The 19,129-nt window shown below is 41.5% G+C and overlaps 1 protein-coding gene across 6 annotated transcripts; it reads right to left on the reverse strand.

The window, feature by feature from the left end:
• Window positions 1-1,770: 1,770 nt before the first annotated feature.
• FAIM (Fas apoptotic inhibitory molecule) lies at window positions 1,771-19,053 on the reverse strand. 6 transcript variants are annotated; one of them, XM_045579253.1, is made up of 5 exons: window positions 19,035-19,053; window positions 7,283-7,415; window positions 6,704-6,932; window positions 4,586-4,635; window positions 1,771-2,226 (listed from the first exon to the last, which is right to left on the reverse strand). In XM_045579253.1, the coding sequence occupies exons 2-5, from the start codon at window positions 7,391-7,393 to the stop codon at window positions 2,077-2,079; spliced, it is 540 nt and encodes a 179-aa protein (XP_045435209.1). In that variant the 5' UTR covers window positions 7,394-7,415; window positions 19,035-19,053; the 3' UTR covers window positions 1,771-2,076. The 6 variants fall into 6 exon arrangements, with proteins under 6 accessions (XP_045435209.1, XP_045435210.1, XP_036287229.1 ...); XM_045579254.1 differs by lacking the exon at window positions 19,035-19,053 and adding an exon at window positions 18,938-18,956; XM_036431336.2 differs by lacking the exon at window positions 19,035-19,053 and adding an exon at window positions 12,867-13,091.
• Between the last annotated feature and the right edge of the window lie 76 nt (window positions 19,054-19,129).

A 19,129-nucleotide genomic window follows, 5' to 3' on the forward strand; every position in this document is an offset into this window, starting at 1 on the left:
TCAGTCTTGGTATTTGTTAGTGCCTTGTTTTCTGAATTGGTCTCAGTAGAGGTTTCCCAGTTGCATTAATCTTCACAAAGAATCAGCTTTCTGCTTTTTTTTTTTATCCTGTTGTATATTTTTAACTCTCCTTTATCTTTATTTTCTTCCTTCTATTTCTATTTATTTTGTTGTTATTCCTCTCCTCCAGTTGTATGTTTGCTTAGCTGACCAATAGCAATCTTTATAATCTTTATCTGCATCTCATAAGTTTTGATATGAAGTCTTCATTACCATTCAGAACAAAATACCTAATTTTCATTTTGGTTTCTCTATGCTACTGTTTACTTAGTAGTATGCTTATTAATTTCCAAATACTCATGGATTTTCTCATTACCGTTTTGTTGATTTCTAGGTTGCATGGCATTCAGAACATCTTCTGTATGATTTCAGTTCTTTGAAATTTGTAGGACTTGTTTTCATGACTCACACTATGGTCAAGTATTATAAATGTTCAGTGTGCATGTAAAAAATCCATAGTCTTCAATTATTAAATTGTTCTACCTATGTTCATTAGGTCAAGTCTGCTAATTGTGTTACTGTTTAAGTGTACATACCTTTACTGAGTTTTTGTCTAGCATTTATGAGATAAAATATCCCACTATGATTTTGGATTTGCCTATTCTAGTTATGTCAATTTTTGTTTGATACGAGTTTGAGCCAATATCATCAAGTACATACAAATTTAAAGATGATTGCTCTACACCATGTGAGGACAGTGAGAAGGCAGCTCTCTGCAAGCGAGGAGGCAGGCTTTCACTGGGGAGCCAAATCAGTCAGTATCTTGATCTTGGACTTCTCAATCTCCAGAACTGTGATAAATAAATGTCTTGTTTCATCCACAGTCTATGGAATGTTGTCATAGCAGCCCAAGATGACTAATGACCACCAATGAAGACATATTGCAAGTTGCCAGTCCTCAAATGGGGAATGTGAGCTGAGGTACATGAGGGCCTCCCCTTGCACCCGTTTCCTTCCCCCTCACCTCCCCTTCTCCCCATACACACACACATGCCCAGTTAGGAAACTGTCATCATTGTATTATTGTTCCCTAGCAGAAAAGCAAGCAGGTTGAAAGGTACCTGTCTATCTCAGGATTTGACCACATGTTCATCGAGGCTAGTACTCTAGGACTTGATAAAAAAAAATATTGGGATGGTGGTGGTGGAGTCTCCTAGTGGACTTTAGTGAGGTTCTGCAAGATAAGCACACTATTTGCTCGCAGCTGCCTTGTCTGAAGTAGGAAGGAGGGGAAATACAGACCTTATAAGGCAGGTTTTCCAACTGGCTCAGAGCCAGTGTGAAAGCCAAATTTGCAGCCCCAAGATAAAGATTAGTAAGAATGAAGATTGAAAAAAACAAATTTAGAGATGATTTATATCCCTAGTGAATTGAACTGTTTAAAAGTTATTTTAAAGTGTTATGTATTTCTGGTAATTCTTTTTTGCCTTAAAGACTACTTTAACTGATGTTAATATCATTATGCCAGCTTTCATTTTTTAATTCTATATTTTTTCAAAAATTTTTCCTGTTCCCTCTACAGTTCTCTGAATTGTCTTTTATTACCTTGAATATTTTAAACATAGCTCTACACTCTCAATCTGTAGCCCCAGTGAGTCTGTTTCTACTGTTGTTTTTTCTGTACACCCACTCATGTTGTCCTGTCTGATGTGCACAAGTGAGAAATATATAAAGACATCCATTTTTAGAAACACAATCAAGCAGCACCAATTTTATTTTATAATGTTTATTACAGTAAAAGGTCCTGTTGGAAAACATTAGTGATTTTGGTCCATATCTTATTTTCCATTTGGCTTTGAAACATTTTTACATTATTTACAAAATAAATTGCAGGTCTTTTTAATTGTATATAATATTTTTCCCTGACTCTTGAACATTACAGTTTCAAATAACTAAAAAAATAAAAACATGGCAGATTAAATGTACTGAGAAGTACATACTGAACATATTTAATTACCACAGTAATGTAAAAGTCCTGATTGTTACTTCTTAAGATTAATGTTCATGAACATGAAGTCATTCAGGAACCTCTGGGATTTCCCTGTTATCCACGATGAGAGTATGTATAATCCCTTCTCTCCTCTTTCCACTGCTGACAGCCTTTATGTAACACTCGTGGCTCCCAACGCTGAAGTGAGTTTCAGTCCCATCATCTACAAACTCACCCTAGGCCAACAGAGAAGGAGAAATTAGTGTTCAGAAATACTTACCTTTGTCTAGAGCACTAACACCATCTAAAAGGGTGGTAAAATGAATTACATGGTAAATGTTTTTGTTTTGTTTTTTAAATGTTAAGCTTTGTAAAGTTAGAAACTAGTATTTAAGTGCTTTTACATTCTGCTATGAATTGGAAGTTTCTTATTTGTACTCTCTACAATCCAAGAATCTTAAGTTTCAGAGAAAAGTAAAACCACATGCACCTCATGGCTCTGTGTATGTAACATATACTACACAGACATACAGAATATTTTCAAAAGTATAAAAGATAAATACAATAAGAAAACACATATTGTTACTTATCCTATATCAAGAACAGTTTACATGCATTATTTTACTGCATCCTCACAAGAACCCTGACAGAAATACTGTTATCCTCATTTTACAGATAAGGAAAGTGAGGCACAGAGTAACTTGTTAAAGACCCTAGATTTGCAGATCTGACTCCTCAGAGTATAAAGTGGCTTTATAATAAAATACAGAGGTCACATAAACACCACTACATCTAGACTTGCTCTGTCCAATACAATTAGCCACCAGTCATGTGGCAAAATCGAGCACTTGAAATGTGTTGAGTCTGGAATGAGATAGGCTATTTAAGTATAAAATATACACCGGATTTGAAATACTTGGTATGAAACAAAGAATGTAAAATAATTCACTAAAAACTGTTTCTATTGATTGCATGTTAAATAACACTATTTTGATAGATGGATTTAAATCAAATATATTATAAATTTCACCTTAAAACATTATGGCTAATAAAAAAGTTACATTCAAAGCTCATGTTTGTGGCTTATACTGAATAGTACTGATCTGGAATAAGAAAATAGGGGTCAAGTAGTATAGAGAAGGAAGGAAGAAAAGGAGGATTAAAGGATAAGAATGAATTACTCCAGAAAGCAAGGAAACCCCAGTCAGACTTAAGACTTGGCTGTGAGCTTCCTGGCAGCCAAGCAGACAGAGCAAGGTTCCGCAGCTAATGTTATCTAACCAAAGAAAGCATAGGTGCATCCGGGAGAAGCATTTTCCTAGCTCTGAGAAGAACGTGGTCAGTAGCTCTTAGGAGAGCTGTACTGAACCCCTCCAGAGTGAGCTGGTCTGAACTTGGAGTGCAATGTGTTTTCACTCTTTTATACTGCACCTTGAAAAATGTCCTTTAAGTCATACTTCTGTAAAGATCAATTCAGAAAACAGGGCAATGGTTTAGTAAAATAATTCCTCTAAGGAGCTTCTTGACAATTTGACAGATTCATAACGTTGGTCATGATGCTTGGAGATAAAAAGGAAAAGGAGAAAACACGATGTAACTTGCACGTGTGCACAGTACTGGGGAGGCTGCCCGAACACAGAGCTGCCAAAGTGTCCTGCAAACGAGGCTGTAGTTACAGTGAGGAGGCAACTGGGTCATAAAGAGCTACTGTCCACACACTTGTGGTTTCCTGTCAATTACTGAGAAACGGAGACAGTGTAGGATGAACACTATTTTGAACCAATTTGCAACCATATCAATATCATAAAACCATGTTCTCTTTACATAGGCACTGGAGAATTATGTGAGCGTGGAAGGGAATGTGGTTGAAACGGCTCCTTCTCCACCGAGAGAACTGCAGGACAGGAAAGTAAGGACAGGAAGGAGCACCGGGCGGGGCGCTGGGCACACAGCAGGTGCCCCGTCTATGTGAATGTTAACAGACGCCGTTCCCAAAGGGGTCACAGGATACCGAACAGCTCACCGAGCAGAGAAGTCAATGAGGAGACTGAACCTAGTGAGTAGCTTAAGCTCTGAGGATCAATTTTGAGTGAGTCCTGGTTAAATTTCCCTTCAAGAATTAATGTCATATAATAGAATCAGGGGCATAGAAAAGGGGTGGACTGACAATCTTGGGGGGGGGGGGGGCTGTGGGAGGTGCAGGAAGAGTCTGGACAAAAATAATACACCTATGGATGAGGACAGCGGGGGGAGGATTAGGGCAGAGGGTGGAGTGGGAACCCGGTGGAAGGGAGCTATGGGGGAAAAAAAGAGGAACAACTAATAATCTGAACAATAAAGATTTATAAAAAGAAAAAGAATAACTGAGTAGGAACTCAGAGTTGATTCAGTGGTAGATTCTTAGACTGGTAGGTTTCCCATCCCCAAATTCCTTTAGGACATATTTTTCATCTTATCCTTATGTTGTGGGAGAAGAAGAAAATGAAATGTTTAAATGGCACACAACAGAAAGAGAAACTGTAAAAATCTGAACAATAAAGATTTAAAACACAAAAATAAAATTATTACCACATTAAAAAAAAGAAGTCAACTTACTGCTGTCTCCATTTTTTTACCATTGCACCATACGTCCATAGTGTCTTTTTCTGTAAAAGTAACAAATTAAAATTTATAATATATGATTTAAAGATAAAGTTTATTTTAATGTTTATTTTTTTGTTTATTATTTTTAGAAAAGTTTGATACACTGGATTCCTCAAAGTCCATTAACTTTTCACAACTTTGAATTGGTTCTAAATTTGAAGAAACGGATTATTTTCTTCACAGACAAAATCAAAATGAAACAAAACAAACTTTTAAGAGAATCTCATGATCCTAATACAAATTGATGAAGACTTGTTAAACTCAAAAGTAAATACGGAAGCATAATCTTCAAAGGAAGATGCATACAAGTGAATGTGAGGAGCAGATGCTCCGGACCCGGAGCAGCCAGTGACTAGATGACTACCCTGGCCTCTCACACTGACTCAATGGGAAGATGGCATAAAAAGACCACCAAGCCCTGGGCAGTGTGGCTCAGTTGCTTGGAGTGTTGTGTCATATACTAAAAGGTCACAAGTTCAATTCCTGGTCAGGGCACATGCTTAGGTTGCAGGTTCAATCCTCGATCAAGTAAGTACAGGAGGTAACTGACGGATGTTTCTCTCTCCCATCAATGTTTCTCTCTAAAAATCCTGTAAAAATGTCCTCGGGTGAGGTTTAAAAAAAGACCACGACAAAGGGCTGCCACAGAGTTCATACAGAATGGACAGGATAAAGTTCTAAAGGTTAGAAATGTAGCCTTACTAGTAAATTTTTTAATGGATAGTGCAATAATCTCTATTCATTTTTGTAATGGTTTCACTTGAGGGGAAAATTACTGGATCATAAGAAAAAATATAAGTATACATGGTGGACAGAGCAAAATGCTGCCAAAATACACCTGAGAGAGAAATATCAATGTGAGAGAGAAACAGTGATTAGTTGCCTCCCATACTCACCCTGACCTGAGTTCGAACCCGCAATGTGGGTAGGTGCTCTGACTGAGAATGGAACCCCAGCCTTTTGGTGTACAGGACAATGCTCCAACCAATTGAGTTACCCAGCTAGGACCGTTTATTTATTTATTTATTTAAAAATATATATATTTTATTGATTTTTTACAGAGAGGGAAGGAGAGGGATAGAGAGTTAGAAACATCAATGAGAGAGAGAGACCTCAATCAGCTGCCTCCTGCACACTCCCTACTGGAGATGTGCTCGCAACCAAAGTACATGCCCTTGACCGGAATAGAACCTGGGATCCTTTAGTCCGCAGGCCAACACTCTATCCACTGAGCCAAACCTGTTTCGGCCGTTTTATTCATTTATTTATTTATTTTCAATCTACTTTTACCTGGACTCAACAATTTGATCTGTTGCAGTCCTAACCCTATTGCCACCTAGAGAAAATGGGTGAATCTTAAATTTCCAACTGCCTTTAGACATGCTTTTAAAGTGAAATGTTGAATAATAGCAAATGTCTGTATCAATATTTTTTATTTACTTAAAATGTTATTTACTGGTTTTAGAGAGAGGGGATGGAAGAGAAAAAACATCAATTTGTTGATCTACTTATTTGTGCATTCATTGGTTGACTCTTGTATGTGCCCCATCCAGGAGGAACACATAACCTTGGTGCATCAGGACAATGCTCTAACCAAGGGAGCTACCCGGCCAGGGCCCAATAGTTCTGTTTTTAAACCTAAGTTTACACTCCTCAAATCCATCATTGTAAACTCTGGCTCTCACATTTTATATATAAATCAACCGATTAACTGAATATTCCATTCACACAGAACACATTAAAAATACACCTATTCAAAGCTCCCATGGGGGGGCGGGTGCAGGAGAGGAGATCAGCCAATGACCTTGTATGCCTATCTGCATAACCCACAGACACAGACAATAAAGTGGTGAAGGCCTGGGGGAAGGAGGGGCCCTCTGGGATAAAAGGGAACATATGTAATACTTCCAACAATAAAGATTTGAAAGGGGGAAAAAAGCTACCATAAAAGATCTGGAGAGTTAGAGAAAGTAATTATAAATTTTTATATATATAAAAATTATGAAGTAATTTTTATAATGTGTGCCATTATAAAAAGCCAACAATTCTGTAGTAACAGCAATCACTTACCCAATACAACTCTCAAGTCTTCACCATCCAAATGTAATACCCAAGTATTGGTGGTTTTTGATCTGTTCTCCATATACTTCTTAAGACTTTTCCCATTAATTTCCAGAGTGTATTCATAAGCAAAACCACTGATAGCATCTATATTTATGGTTGCTTTTGTCCTTCCAGCTCCAACATAGAAGGTTTCTTTGCCCACTAATTTGAACATCCATTCTCTTCTTATCTCTTCCTAAGTAATAAAATAGAAAAGTTGAAAACACACAAATGGAAGAAAATGTAATGTTTAATGTTAGAAATAATATAATTAAAGTGAGCAAATGATAATGCTAGTAATATTAGTTTGTGATGCAAAGGTCTTAGACTCTAAAGGCATTTTACGTTTAAATATTAGATGTTATAGTCTATGAATTCCTTAATTATGATTCAATAGCTTTGTACAGCAAAATGATACAGGCCAAAATACAAAGATAACCGCTTTAGTAAGAGAAAAGCCTGAATATACATATGAAGAATCTACACTAACAAAATAAACCTTCTCTGTACACCGTATTTACAAAGTAATGTGCTTTTTTTCCCTACCTTCCCATCTACATATACCACACGTTTGCCGGATGTGGTCCCATGTTCAAATTCAATCCTATGGATTCCATCACTCAAAGCAACATCCCAAACGGCTACAAGATCTGTCATTCTTACCAGGCTATCCGGAGGGCTAAGGGAATAAAATACAGCAATTACAGCAGGCCAGAAACAGTTATAGGATAGTTGATATTTCCAAGATGAAAATAACAGATGTTTAAAACCCTTAAAATGACAAAATATTAAAGTGATAAAACCTAAGAAATCTCACTCACAGTACATGTAACTATCTTCTTTCTCTTATGCACTCTTTAAGATGAAAGTACTCTCATGGCTATACACAGGTAATTCCAAACAAAGTCACCTTAATTTTAATAGGATTAAGAATCTATCAGTTTATCCGTGACAGTATTCTAAGCGAGGCTACAGAATAATGCTTAGAAAGGTCAGTAAGAAGTCTCTATTTCTCCCTCCCCCCATTGAAGTGGTTTGTTTTTTCCAGATCCAATAATTCCAAAATAAGAATTCTACAAACCCTTCATACTTAAACCAATGACTAAGAATTAATTTTAACATACACACTTTTTAATTTACTAAAGTAAGACTGAGAAAAAGAGAAGTCATGGAAGAAATATCCAAAATAAAGATTAAAATGTTATGAAAAATAGTAACTCTTATCACTGCTATGGAAAAATCTTATTTTTAAAAAAAGGAAAAAAAGTATTTTTAAAATAAAGGATTTTATTTAGTCAGAAGTTTCTGGCATAATTTAAACACATTTTAATATAAAAATATAAATATTTGAATATAAAACATTATGTTTTGTATGTAAATGACGTATAATATGATATTCATAGAGGTTTGTAGCTTTGGGAAAAGTAACATTACAGCTTTAATGACCGTAGCTAACAGTGAAGTGTTTACTGGGTGCCAGTCACTGTTGTAAGAGCTTTCCGTGTATTCACTGGTAGAATCCTCACCATGGCTGGGTACTATTATTATCATCACTATGTTATAGGTGAGGAGACAGGCTCAGAGAGGCCAAGGGCTTGTCTAAGGTCACAATGACAGCAAGTGGGATGGGATTTAAACTTAGGACTCTGGCTCACAAAGCTGCTCTTTTAACTACATCCGACTCTTCATTCCCTCTCATCTCCTCTTTGTGCTCTAAATCATACAGTGACTGGGTTTTACATCGTTTTGGAGTGGCTGCCAAGAACTGTGCCGAGAGGGATTTGAAGATCCGACATCCCGGTCCTGTAAAGGATGCCACGTGAGCGGTGGCCACCCTCAGACCGGGCGTTTGCTATCCTCATTCACATCATGGAAAAGCGAAACCATGCATTCTGCAATCTTACAAAATGTGTCCTTTAAAAGGTGACCTGGATAAATAACTCTTCGGGGTGACTAAGACAGTCTTGAAAGTTTCAAAAGCCAGTTTGGTTGCAATGCAAGATATTTACCTTTCGTCATCTTCAAAGATAGGACTCTCATCTCCAGATGCCATGGTTGGCAAAACAGTCCTTAATCCAATTAGCAGCCAGGAAAGAAAACAGCAGAATTGCAGGCAAGAAAGATTGAGAGCAACAGAGAAGACAGAAAAACCATCTGTAAGAGGGTTTTTCTAACTTTGCAATCCATTTCTTGAAATGGGATGAAGTTTCTGATGAAACAGCTTTTACACACAACAGAATTGCCATCTTGTTTTCAGGGAAAGAAGTCAAGTCATTCAAATTGGTTAATCATATTTTTCTGTGGTATGGATTTATAATTTCGTAAAACTGGGAGAATAAACTCTAGTTTATTTCAAGGGCTCTACCGCATCAGAGCATCAAGAGACCTGGAAGTCCCCTGGGTCCCAAGCTCCTCAAATGGAGGCAGAAGGAGCCCCAAGGGTCTGAGGCAGTGGGCCAGGGAATACATAAAACTCCAAGATAAACAGAATGCATCTTTTGGAAGCATCAGTGTTACAGGTGGTTATAAATTTAAAATGCAATCTTTATACTAAACTTTAGAAGGCTACATTATGGTAGAATATATAATTAAAACAAAATTTTTTAGAGAACTTCAAAGAAATGGTGTTTGCAGGAAGCAGTCAAGAATAGGCTAGCTGCCTTTAGAAGAGCAAACTTAATTTACCTGTTTACTCAAGCCCACTTAATGCTCTAGTGCCAGAAAGGAATCCACAAAAATTGTGTGGCTTGCTCAGGCCACTAGCAGGGCCCAAGCCAAACCTAGAGCCCGGTGCTCCTGTGCATATTAACTAAACGGTAACTGGGCTATCATGCTAAGTTTTGCTGCGATCAGAAGCACAGGTGTACTCACACACTCGGGAATCCCTTCATATTTGAAGATTTGGGATTAACAGTTATACCACTGCCAAACCTACTAAAAAAATGGGCTCACTAATTTTTGCTCCAAGAAGCCTAGCCTTCTCCCTACTGATGCCCAAGGGTGCTCTCTCCTTGTTAAAAAATGGAAGCTCAGCCGGGACCGGTTTGGCTCAGTGGGTAGAGCGTCGGCCTGCGGACTGAAGGGTCCCAGGTTCGATTCCGGTCAAGGGCATGTACCTTGGTTGCGGGTACATCCCCAGTTGGGGGTGTGCAAGAGGCAGCTGGTCGGTGTTTCTGTCTCATCGACGTTTCTAACTCTGTCCCTCTCAATTCCTCTCTGTGTAAAATCAATAAAATATATTTTTTAAAAATGGAAGCTCAAACAACTAGAAGCCACAAATTGTTTTTTTTTTAAAGATGTTAAGAGATTAACATCCATAAAAGCAATATAAGAGGCAAAGGAAGGCTAAGAATTTCAGAATGAAAACTAGATATTTAAAACACTTCGTACCTAAAATAAATCCCTCTTTTATTATTGTTTTTTTATTAGCCCCTTAAAATTTTGTAGATTTTTCTAGTCTTAGGAAGCCCTAGTGTGAAGGTGGAGGGTAGATGGAACTAGAAAGCACTATGCTAAGTGAAATAAGCTAGTCCGAGAGAGATAAATATCACATGATCTCACTCATGTGTGGGATATAATGATCAACATAATTTGATGAACAAAAATAGATCCAGAGACAAATGGCAGGGGAGATGAGGGGAGGTGGTTAGAGAGTAACCAAAGGACTTGTATGCATGCATATTAGCATATCCAATGGACAGGCACTGGGGAGGTGAGGGCTTTCCCGGGTGGGAATGGTTGCGGGGGGGGGGGGGGGGGGGGATGTTAATTGGGGGAAAAGCAGACGTATGTTAAACTTTAGACAATAAAAAAAAAGAAAGAAAAGAAAATGGAGGGTATCCTACAACTATAAAAGAAAAGGGAATGCATAGCAATAGAGTAAGCCAAACAGTATAATATCAACTTGGATAAAGCATCCTCTGCAAATCAGAGCAGACTTAGGGATATCATTCAAATTTTTAAACCCTAGAAAGTTTAGTAGTTCAGAATTCAAACTTGAACGAATTACCCAGTTTTCCATTATAAGGAACTTCAACTATTATTGGTATTATTATATATAAGATAATGCATGATGCCATCTTAGTTATAATAACTTTTCATATAGGTATAAAAGATAACACAACAAATAAAAAGGGGGTTAGAAATCAATATTAAAATTGTTTTATTTAAATGATCAACATCCATTCATATATTTATTTATGGAGTATCTGTTTAAGGTGTAAACATGCTTTGGAAATACTAGTGGTGATGGTTGAACAACACTGTGAGTGTGCTTAATGTTATTAAATTCTTGACACTTAAAAATATAGTGACAAAATTTATGTCATATATATTTTACCACAACTTAAAAAAGCAATACCGTAATATACCAAAAAAATGAATTGTATACTTTGAATGGATGAATTATATGGTGTATAAATTACATATCAACAGTTGTTTAAAAAAAAAAAAAAAAGACCTAGGTGCCCTGCTGCTAGTGTTTCTTGGAATGCAATACACTTAAACTCAAGAGATGATCACAGCTGCCCCGGTCACCTTACCCATTTGAGTGAAAAGTCAGTCACACACAGATCTCTAACTCACAAATTGAACTTCATAAACACTCATAATCTGAATGCACCCACCATGCTAATAGTTATCAGTCACTTGTGTGCCAGGCACGGAGCTGGGCACTGAGCTCAGAGTGAGGGCCCTGGAGAGATGGAAGGAGGATCACAGCACCACCCGGGAGTGTCTTACACAGGGAGGCAGGAAAGGGCAGAATGGGCCCACGGAGAATGGACCCCCGCCCTGCCAAGTGGGGGGAAGGCTTTGGTTTAATATCCGGGAGAAAGGAATCAATCCACTGTAATTTGTAAACTCCTATCTACACATTTAATTTTCAGGATCATGTGACCAAACAGGAAAATGATCATGACAAGGAAAAATTCCCTCTATTTTAGCACAAAACTTTAAAAATGTAAATGAAACGAATGGAAAAACGAATTCCACGTATTTTCACTGATGAGAACAATGCTACTCACTTGAAGTCTTTTTCAAGTCTTCAAGGGGAGATTTTTGAGTATCTAGTGACTAGCCATCAGCACAATCTCTTAAAATCCCTTCCCTTAACAACCCATATGTCAGTGTATGACTTAAACTTATTAAAACGTTTCCACGATTCATCTAAGCCCAGCTTGAATTTTGCATTACCCTAAGTTTAACCGTACTGGGGACTGTGGTGGTTTGTCCAAGCTAAATCTAAATCAAACTTTAAAATTTCCAAGGTACTCATCGTACCCTTTTCTGCAAAAGCTCTAGGTAAGGACCGCCCACAAGGCCAGTCCCTCTTCAACCAACAGGTGTTGACAAGTTGCTCCCTGTGCCCTGTGGGACCTACAACAAAGGCGACCAGGAAGTTCCTTGAACCAGGTATTCCCAAACACCGGTGAAGGTGGAAAAATCAGAATAACTCTTCTAGGGAGCATTCTGCAATGCACATCTGCCACAAGCCTCACCAAGGAGTCGCTGTAAACAAAAGCCAGGCGGAACAGTGCTAACAACTGGCTTTTGTAAAAACTGCAAACCACCTGTACGTGTGTATGTTCGCCATCAGGGAGCTCCCCATGGAGTAAACCACAGTCCTGACATTCAACAGGTCAGACTCCGGGGAGGATGCCAGGTCAGCCCGGCCCCCGGACCGCGGCCTCGCGTCCTCCAGACAAAGAAACCAGGAAACCCCCCCGGCCGCGGTGGTGCCCGCGATGCACGGACAGAAAGGGGCCAGTTACTCTGCTTTCTGACCCACGTCCTGCAAAACACAGTCTGATCGCGTGTATAGGGAAAAGGAAGGAAACGCAGGTTCAAGTTCACCCGCGCTGTTTCCCGGGCTCTTGTGCTTTCCGGTCCCACTTTTCCAACTTTAGGGCTGGGACGAGGCCGGGGCTGGAGCGGCGATCGCGGGGCCTGGCCGGCACCGGGGGGAAAGGGGTGCCTCCGCCTCCGTCCGCGCGGCCGGGCGGCCGGAACACACCCCGCGGCCCGGGCCTCCGCCGCCCTCCCGCCGCGCGGACCGCCCGCAGCGCCGCGGCTCCCGGGGATGGCGGCCGGGCCGCGCGCAGGGCCTCCGGGGGCCGGGCGGCCGGCTCACCTGGGCGCCGTGGGCTCCGGGCCGCGCCGGCGATCGGTGCGGACTCGGCCGCTTAGGCCGCGCGCGGGGCCTTCTCCCGCCGCCGAGAACCGGACGCAGCCCGCCCCGCGCGGAAGCCGAGACGCGGCAGCGCGAGTCCCCTGCGCGCCGGCTGTGAGTCCGCTCCGGTCCCCGGGGGCGCCGGGCGCGGGCCGCCACCGCCCGCCGCGCCGCGCCGCCCCGGCGACCGCCCCGCCCGGCCCCGCCCGGCCCCCGCCCCGCCTGGCCCCGCCCGGCCCCCGCCCGGGCCTCGCCCGCCGCCCCCGCGGCACCGCCCCACTCAGCCCCGACCCCGGCTCCGGCCCCGGCCCGGACCCTGGGGGCAAAGCGGACCCTGTGCCTGCGCTGCAGACACCGGGCAGTTAATCTGATGGCGGCATCCACCCCTTGAAATATCTCGGTGGGTTCTGACTTCTTCAGTTCAGAGACCCAAACCCCTGTGAGAGGCTGAAGCCCGGTGTGTGAGGATCGTGCCCACCTGCCCAAGTAGATGCCCGCTCCTTCTCCCCCCAGGGCCTCTGCAACGCTCCTGGCTTCTTTCTTCAGGTTGCGTCACTTTGTTGTCCAGATTGTTCCGCATGACCGTTTCTTAAGGAAAACTATTCTGGCCTCTAAGATGTGCAGCACCTGCCGCTCTTCTTCTTAGCCCCTGGCAAGGTGTGCAGTTTTGTGCGTGATTTTTGCTGAAAGAGTAACTTAGCAGAGTGAGGTCCGTGAAGGCCGGGGCCTTGGCCGCTTGGCTCCCACTCTTGTAGCTCCCACACCTGCTCATGCAGGCTCCGATAAATGTTCGTTGAGTGAGTGAATGAACATGAGGCCCCCGGTGATGCGTTAGGTACGTTGGGTTTCCCTGTAAGGAGGGACCATGTCACCTGCAGAGAGGGAGGAAGGCTGCAGCGTGGGCCATCTGAGGACAGCGATGAGTGGTCTTGGGACCAGCAACAAGTTAGAGACAAGTGAAGCGTTCTGGAGGGGTTCGGAGGGCCCAGCAGATTGGGGGGCAGAGAGGCAGCCAGGCTCCTTGTGCCATTTCTTCTTGCCACTAGGATGGTGACACCCTGGCAGGGAGGATGGATTTGTTTTAAAAGTACGTGAGTGGCCGAAACCGGTTTGGCTCAGTGGATAGGTCCCAGGTTCGATTCCAGTCAAGGGCATGTACCTTGGTTGCGGGCACGTCCCCAGTAGGGGGTGTGCAAGAGGCAGCTAATCGATTCTCATCGATGTTTCTAACTCTCTATCCCTCTCTCTTCCTCTCTGTAAAAAATCAATAAAAATATATTTTAAAAATATTCCTTTTTTTAAAAAATAAAATAAAAGTACGTGAGTGAAGGGGGAATTGGGAGACAACAGGTAACTATTGATTAGGCTAACCAGTCTGCAAAGTAATAAAAATGGGTTTTTAAGCAAAATATGTTACAGGGATTCTGCTTAGTGAGTGTTAAGTTCTTGTTTGCTACCCTGTATTGAAAGTCCCCTGAAGACAAAGACTTTTCAAATATTTGCATTTTCTACTGTACCAGTGTCTTGAACAGAGACTTTTCAATAAGTGATTGTTGAAGGAATGGATTAGGGGGGAAGGTAAAAGGCTCCAGTGTGACAAAATTTCCAGAGCTGGGACAGGCTAGGTGAAGACATCTCCTTAATTTTTTCTTCCTAGTCTGTAGTTCTGAGAAACAATCCTGAGTTGCTGGGTTAGGACCAGGAGATCCTGGCTGGGGATATGTCGTCATATCAAAGACATATTAATGAAGGATCAGAGTTTCTTAAGAAACTAGGAATCTGGATATATTTTTAATAAAACCAATATGTGTAATTGAATACTTGCTATATGTCTTGTATATCATTACCTATAGTTCCTACAGCAGTCCAGTGATTACATTTACACCAAATTACAGCATGTGGAGCCAGGCCTGGGGAATTTGAAATGCTCATGTTAGTAGGACCTTCTTAGAAAAGTGTTCATTATCATTGAAGAAAAATCCGAGCGCTGTCTCCGAGGCCTGGAAAGTTTCTTTGTCCAGGGACTCCAGAGTCAGCTCATAAGGTACATCCAAGTCTGCACCCAGAAAAGGCAAAACAGTTTGTGATTCCGAAGATAACCTGTACTGTGCCACTATTTCCTCTTTGGGTCTAGTTTCTAGAATACCTGGAATTAAGGAACATACCTGCATTTTCTACCTACTGATTCCTTCCGTTCAGGACACTGGAGGTAGAAAGACTGAATTGTTACCATACAGGATTGTTATGGATGAAAATAAAGTCTGAACAAAACACTGTGAAAGGTATTGAGATTGAGTACAAAACATACTCATTCATTCAGAGGTGTCCTGCTTTCAACTTTATTCTCACTCTGAGTTGTTTCTTTGTTTCCCAGGAAGTACCTATATGCTTCTCTTTCTTCTTAAATGGCTTCTTACCAATTTGCCCTTAGACATGAGTGATTTATTTTAAGAGAGCAGCTAAAAATGCTTTAATTCACAGGAGTCCATGTTTTTATTGGGCCTCCTTTTGAAAAGGGAACTGTTAATGGATTGACTGATTTTTATTTTATTTTATTTTTTTGTATTGACTGATTTTCTGAACTTGTTTTTTAAACAGCATGAATGGAGATCGGAATAGAAAGAAAGGTTTACATAATCTGATGCCTATAGATTTAAGATTTCCATGTGCCCTTCCAGAATTGTTTCAGGGTGACTACTGGTTATGTTAAAGGAAGAGGGCAATTTAGAAATGAGCTCAGGGCCCAGGATTCTGACCTCAGAGGATCGTGTGTCAGAACCAATGCCAGAAACTACAGCCTCATGCTGCTGGCCAGGCCCTCCCTCAGCTCAAGGAGGCTGTGGCACAAATACCGAAAGTGGAGAAGCAGCAAACCAAGGGGATTTTGTAAAACTTCAAACCAGAAAATCTTGAGGAGAAAATAACTTTAAAAAAAGTTAAATCTTTGCATTTAACCCAGAGATCAGGCCACCCATGTGGAGAGTGGGGTTTGCAGAAACACCCGTACTTAAAGAGCCAAAGGAAGGCAGTACAGACATATGTTTCAGTTGGTTAAGAGTCTGAAAATTTGTATCTTGTTTATTTTTATTTTCTTAAAGATTTTTAAAATGGATTTTTAGAGAGAGAGGAAGGGAGAGGAACACACAGAGAGAGAGAGAAACAGATGTGAGGGTGGAACATCAATTGGCTGCCTTCTGCCTTCTGCACCCTCCCCATTGAGCTGCAACCTGGCATGTGTCCTGACTGAGAATCAAACTAGCAACCTTTTGGTGCACGGGACAACATCCAACCAACTGAGCCACAGCGGCCAGGGCATCTCCTGTTTATTTTTGAGAAGTTTTTAAAATATAGAGAACAGAGTATAATTCTTACATTCCTGCTATCCAGAGTTGAGTGACCATCATTCAATATTGACTCAATAAAAACCTTAATAGAAGAAAATGTTGCAGATAAAACCCTATTTGACTTTCAATTCCAACACCATTATATTCTTCTCCTCCCCAAAGGCCAATGTTCTCATCAATGTGGTGTTACCTTCCAAGTCCACTGTCTGTCTGTCTATCTATCTATCTATCTATCTATCTATCATCTATAAAAGCCCAGCAACCAGAACGACGGAACAACCAGAACAACTGGTAGCCATGACACCCACTGTGGCAGCCAACCAGCCTGATCTGGGCCCCGAATGGCCCACAACAACTCAATCAGGGGCAGGGGCGGGGCCAGCTGGCCAGCTGGCCAGCTGGCCAACTGCCCATGGCCTATCCAATGATGGTCACCTCGGGGCAGGCCACCCATGCACAAATTCATGCACCAGGCCTCTAGTAGTTATATAGAAACTAGAGGCCAGGTGTATGAAATTTGTGCATGGGGCTGGGGGGTTGGAGGGAGTCAGGGTTGTCCCTCTAGTAGTTATATAGAAATTATATACATAAGTAAATGTTCTTGGGCATGGATATAGTCCTGCTTTTAAAAATTATTTAAATGGTACCATGAATGGCAGCTATCTGTTTATTATACGACAAGGATTGAGCTGAGTCCTGATAACAGCCAAGGTGTGAATTTGGAAGTAAATCCTTCAGCCCCTGTTGAACCTTGAGATGGGAAGCCCTGGCCAACAGCTTGACTGCAAACTCACGAAAGATTCTGTCCAGACCACCCAGCTAAGCCGCTCCTGTATTTCTGGCCCATAAAATTTTGAGATAGTAAATGTATGTTTTAAGCTGCTGTGTTGAGGGGTAATTTATTGTTATACATCAATAGATAACTAATATAGAGATAGATGAAATAATTGCAAATTAAAGTAAGTGTATACACCAACTTACAGTAGATGCCCATCATGAAAAATGGTATGGTCATGTGATTAATGAAATAGGCTCTGGATCCAGAATTTTAATTGTAGATCCTGGCTCTGCCACACACTTGCTAAGAGACCTAAGCAAGTCTGGTTTGTGTTTTCTTTTTCATTATATTTTCTAATTTGATAATTTGTAGCATAAGATAATAACAGTATTTATACTACAGTTGTTGTGATGAGTCAACAAGTTAAAAGATGAAAATGTCCCAGAACCTGACACATTTTAAGGGCTTAATTAATAAACTATGGTTATTCTGTATAGGTTCTTGAGCATTTGTTATTAATATATTTGCCTGAGCTATGCCTTGGTGGTCCATAAGAAGGGGGGGATTTCTTTGGAGGACAATGATAGAGCTTCCTCCCCTCCCCTTGCTACACATGAAATCCAGGAGTGATAAGAGAAGGGGCTCTCTGTTAGGAAATAGAGAGCAATTAGGCTTCTTGTGCTTTGTAGATTATAAATACTGGTGATCTGTTTATCTAGCATCCACTGTCCTCTCACTGCTTCCAGGACTTCAGCTTTATTTAAGTTGCCTCCACCTTCCAACCCATGTGATTTAAGGAACACCCACCCCACTGCCAATTCCAGTTATGGTAATCCCCTTTTGCATGGGGGCCAGGCACAGAGATCAGACTCTGTGGTCCCAGCTGCCTGGAGTAAGGCTGTGTATGCGCCCGAAAGTATTGAGCTGTGAACCTAAGACCTTCCTGTGAGCGATACTATGGTTAATGTCTTACGTGGGAGAAGCTTTGTTGGCCTTTGTGGGACCTGCATCACTGCAGACCTGCTCCATTGAACCAGTTGGAAAATACAGGTTGTTAACAGCGACATCATGTGGCTATATGATGGGATGACAGCGGTTCATATTTGTACACTGTTGGGGCTATTTTTACAGTTGTTTTTGTGTTGTTGTTTTTACAGTTTTCACATATATAACAGGATGCAACACCCAGACCAAACAAACAAACAAACAAACAAACAAAAAACCCTTTTCATTTCATGCTTCTTTTGAAAACTTGTCTATTTGTTTTCAAAGATAACAAGATAAAATCCCAGCTTCTTAGCATACTTCCTGAGGCTTTCCTCCTCAGCCTCTCTAGTGATGCAACACATTCTTCCACTTTCTCAGGAAACCCTCGGTAAGTTCCATTATATTTGTGTTTGGGGAGTATTTCTCCAGGTTTGCCATTTTCAAGTATGGCTGCACATTAGAATCACTTGGGAAGCTTTCCAAACTATGGACACCTGGGTCCCACCCTGGAGATTCTGATTTAATTGGTCTGAGGTCTGAGCAATAAGGGGTTTCAAAGCTCCCCGGTTAATTCTAATGTGCAACCAGGGTTGATAACTACTTGGGTTTAGTGACTGACTTAGATAAGCCTCCTTCGCTGTCCCTCCTGGGCCTGTCTCAGCCTTCTCTGATCATATCACAATGTCTCTTAATTTCTGGGTGTATACCCATTCTCTCTAACTAGTATCTCCAGTCAGCCACCTCTGCACCTCTGGAGCCCGATGTAGGTCCTGACATTTTGTAGAGATTTGGAAAATGATGAATGGGAAAGCAAAATGTCATCAACAAACGCTTTTAGGGTCCTCCACATGCCAGACGCCGCCGTGCTCAGCCAGGTCTGGAACATAGAGAACAGCTGGCGGGGTCCGGCAGCGAGAACTCACAATTAGGGCGGGTGCAGGTGGCGGGCGGGCAGTTTGTGGTGTGGCCACATGCCCCGGGCCTCCCTTTCACCGATAGTCTTAAGTATGTATTTCTTACCAGTAAGTCGCCCGGACAAAGCAGCACCCCAGGTAGGTGGTAAAACACCTGCGGGCCAAGAGCAGCGAATTACAGGTGTGGAGGAAGTGCGCAGG

This window comes from Pipistrellus kuhlii, unplaced genomic scaffold (assembly GCF_014108245.1).
Source record: "Pipistrellus kuhlii isolate mPipKuh1 unplaced genomic scaffold, mPipKuh1.p scaffold_m20_p_11, whole genome shotgun sequence".
NCBI classification, from domain to species: Eukaryota; Metazoa; Chordata; class Mammalia; order Chiroptera; family Vespertilionidae; genus Pipistrellus; species Pipistrellus kuhlii.

Bases quoted from the DNA above. Each gene is read 5' to 3' on its own strand.
- FAIM (XM_036431333.2), bottom strand. From the start codon at position 8,789: ATGGCATCTGGAGATGAGAGTCCTATCTTTGAAGATGACGAAAG. The intron at 7,416-8,745 runs GTAAATATCTTG...TTATTCCCTTAG, and splicing joins ATCTTTGAAGATGACGAAAG to CCCTCCGGATAGCCTGGTAA. The intron at 2,227-4,585 runs GTAAGTTGACTT...CTGTTGGCCTAG, and splicing joins GTAAAAAAATGGAGACAGCA to GGTGAGTTTGTAGATGATGG.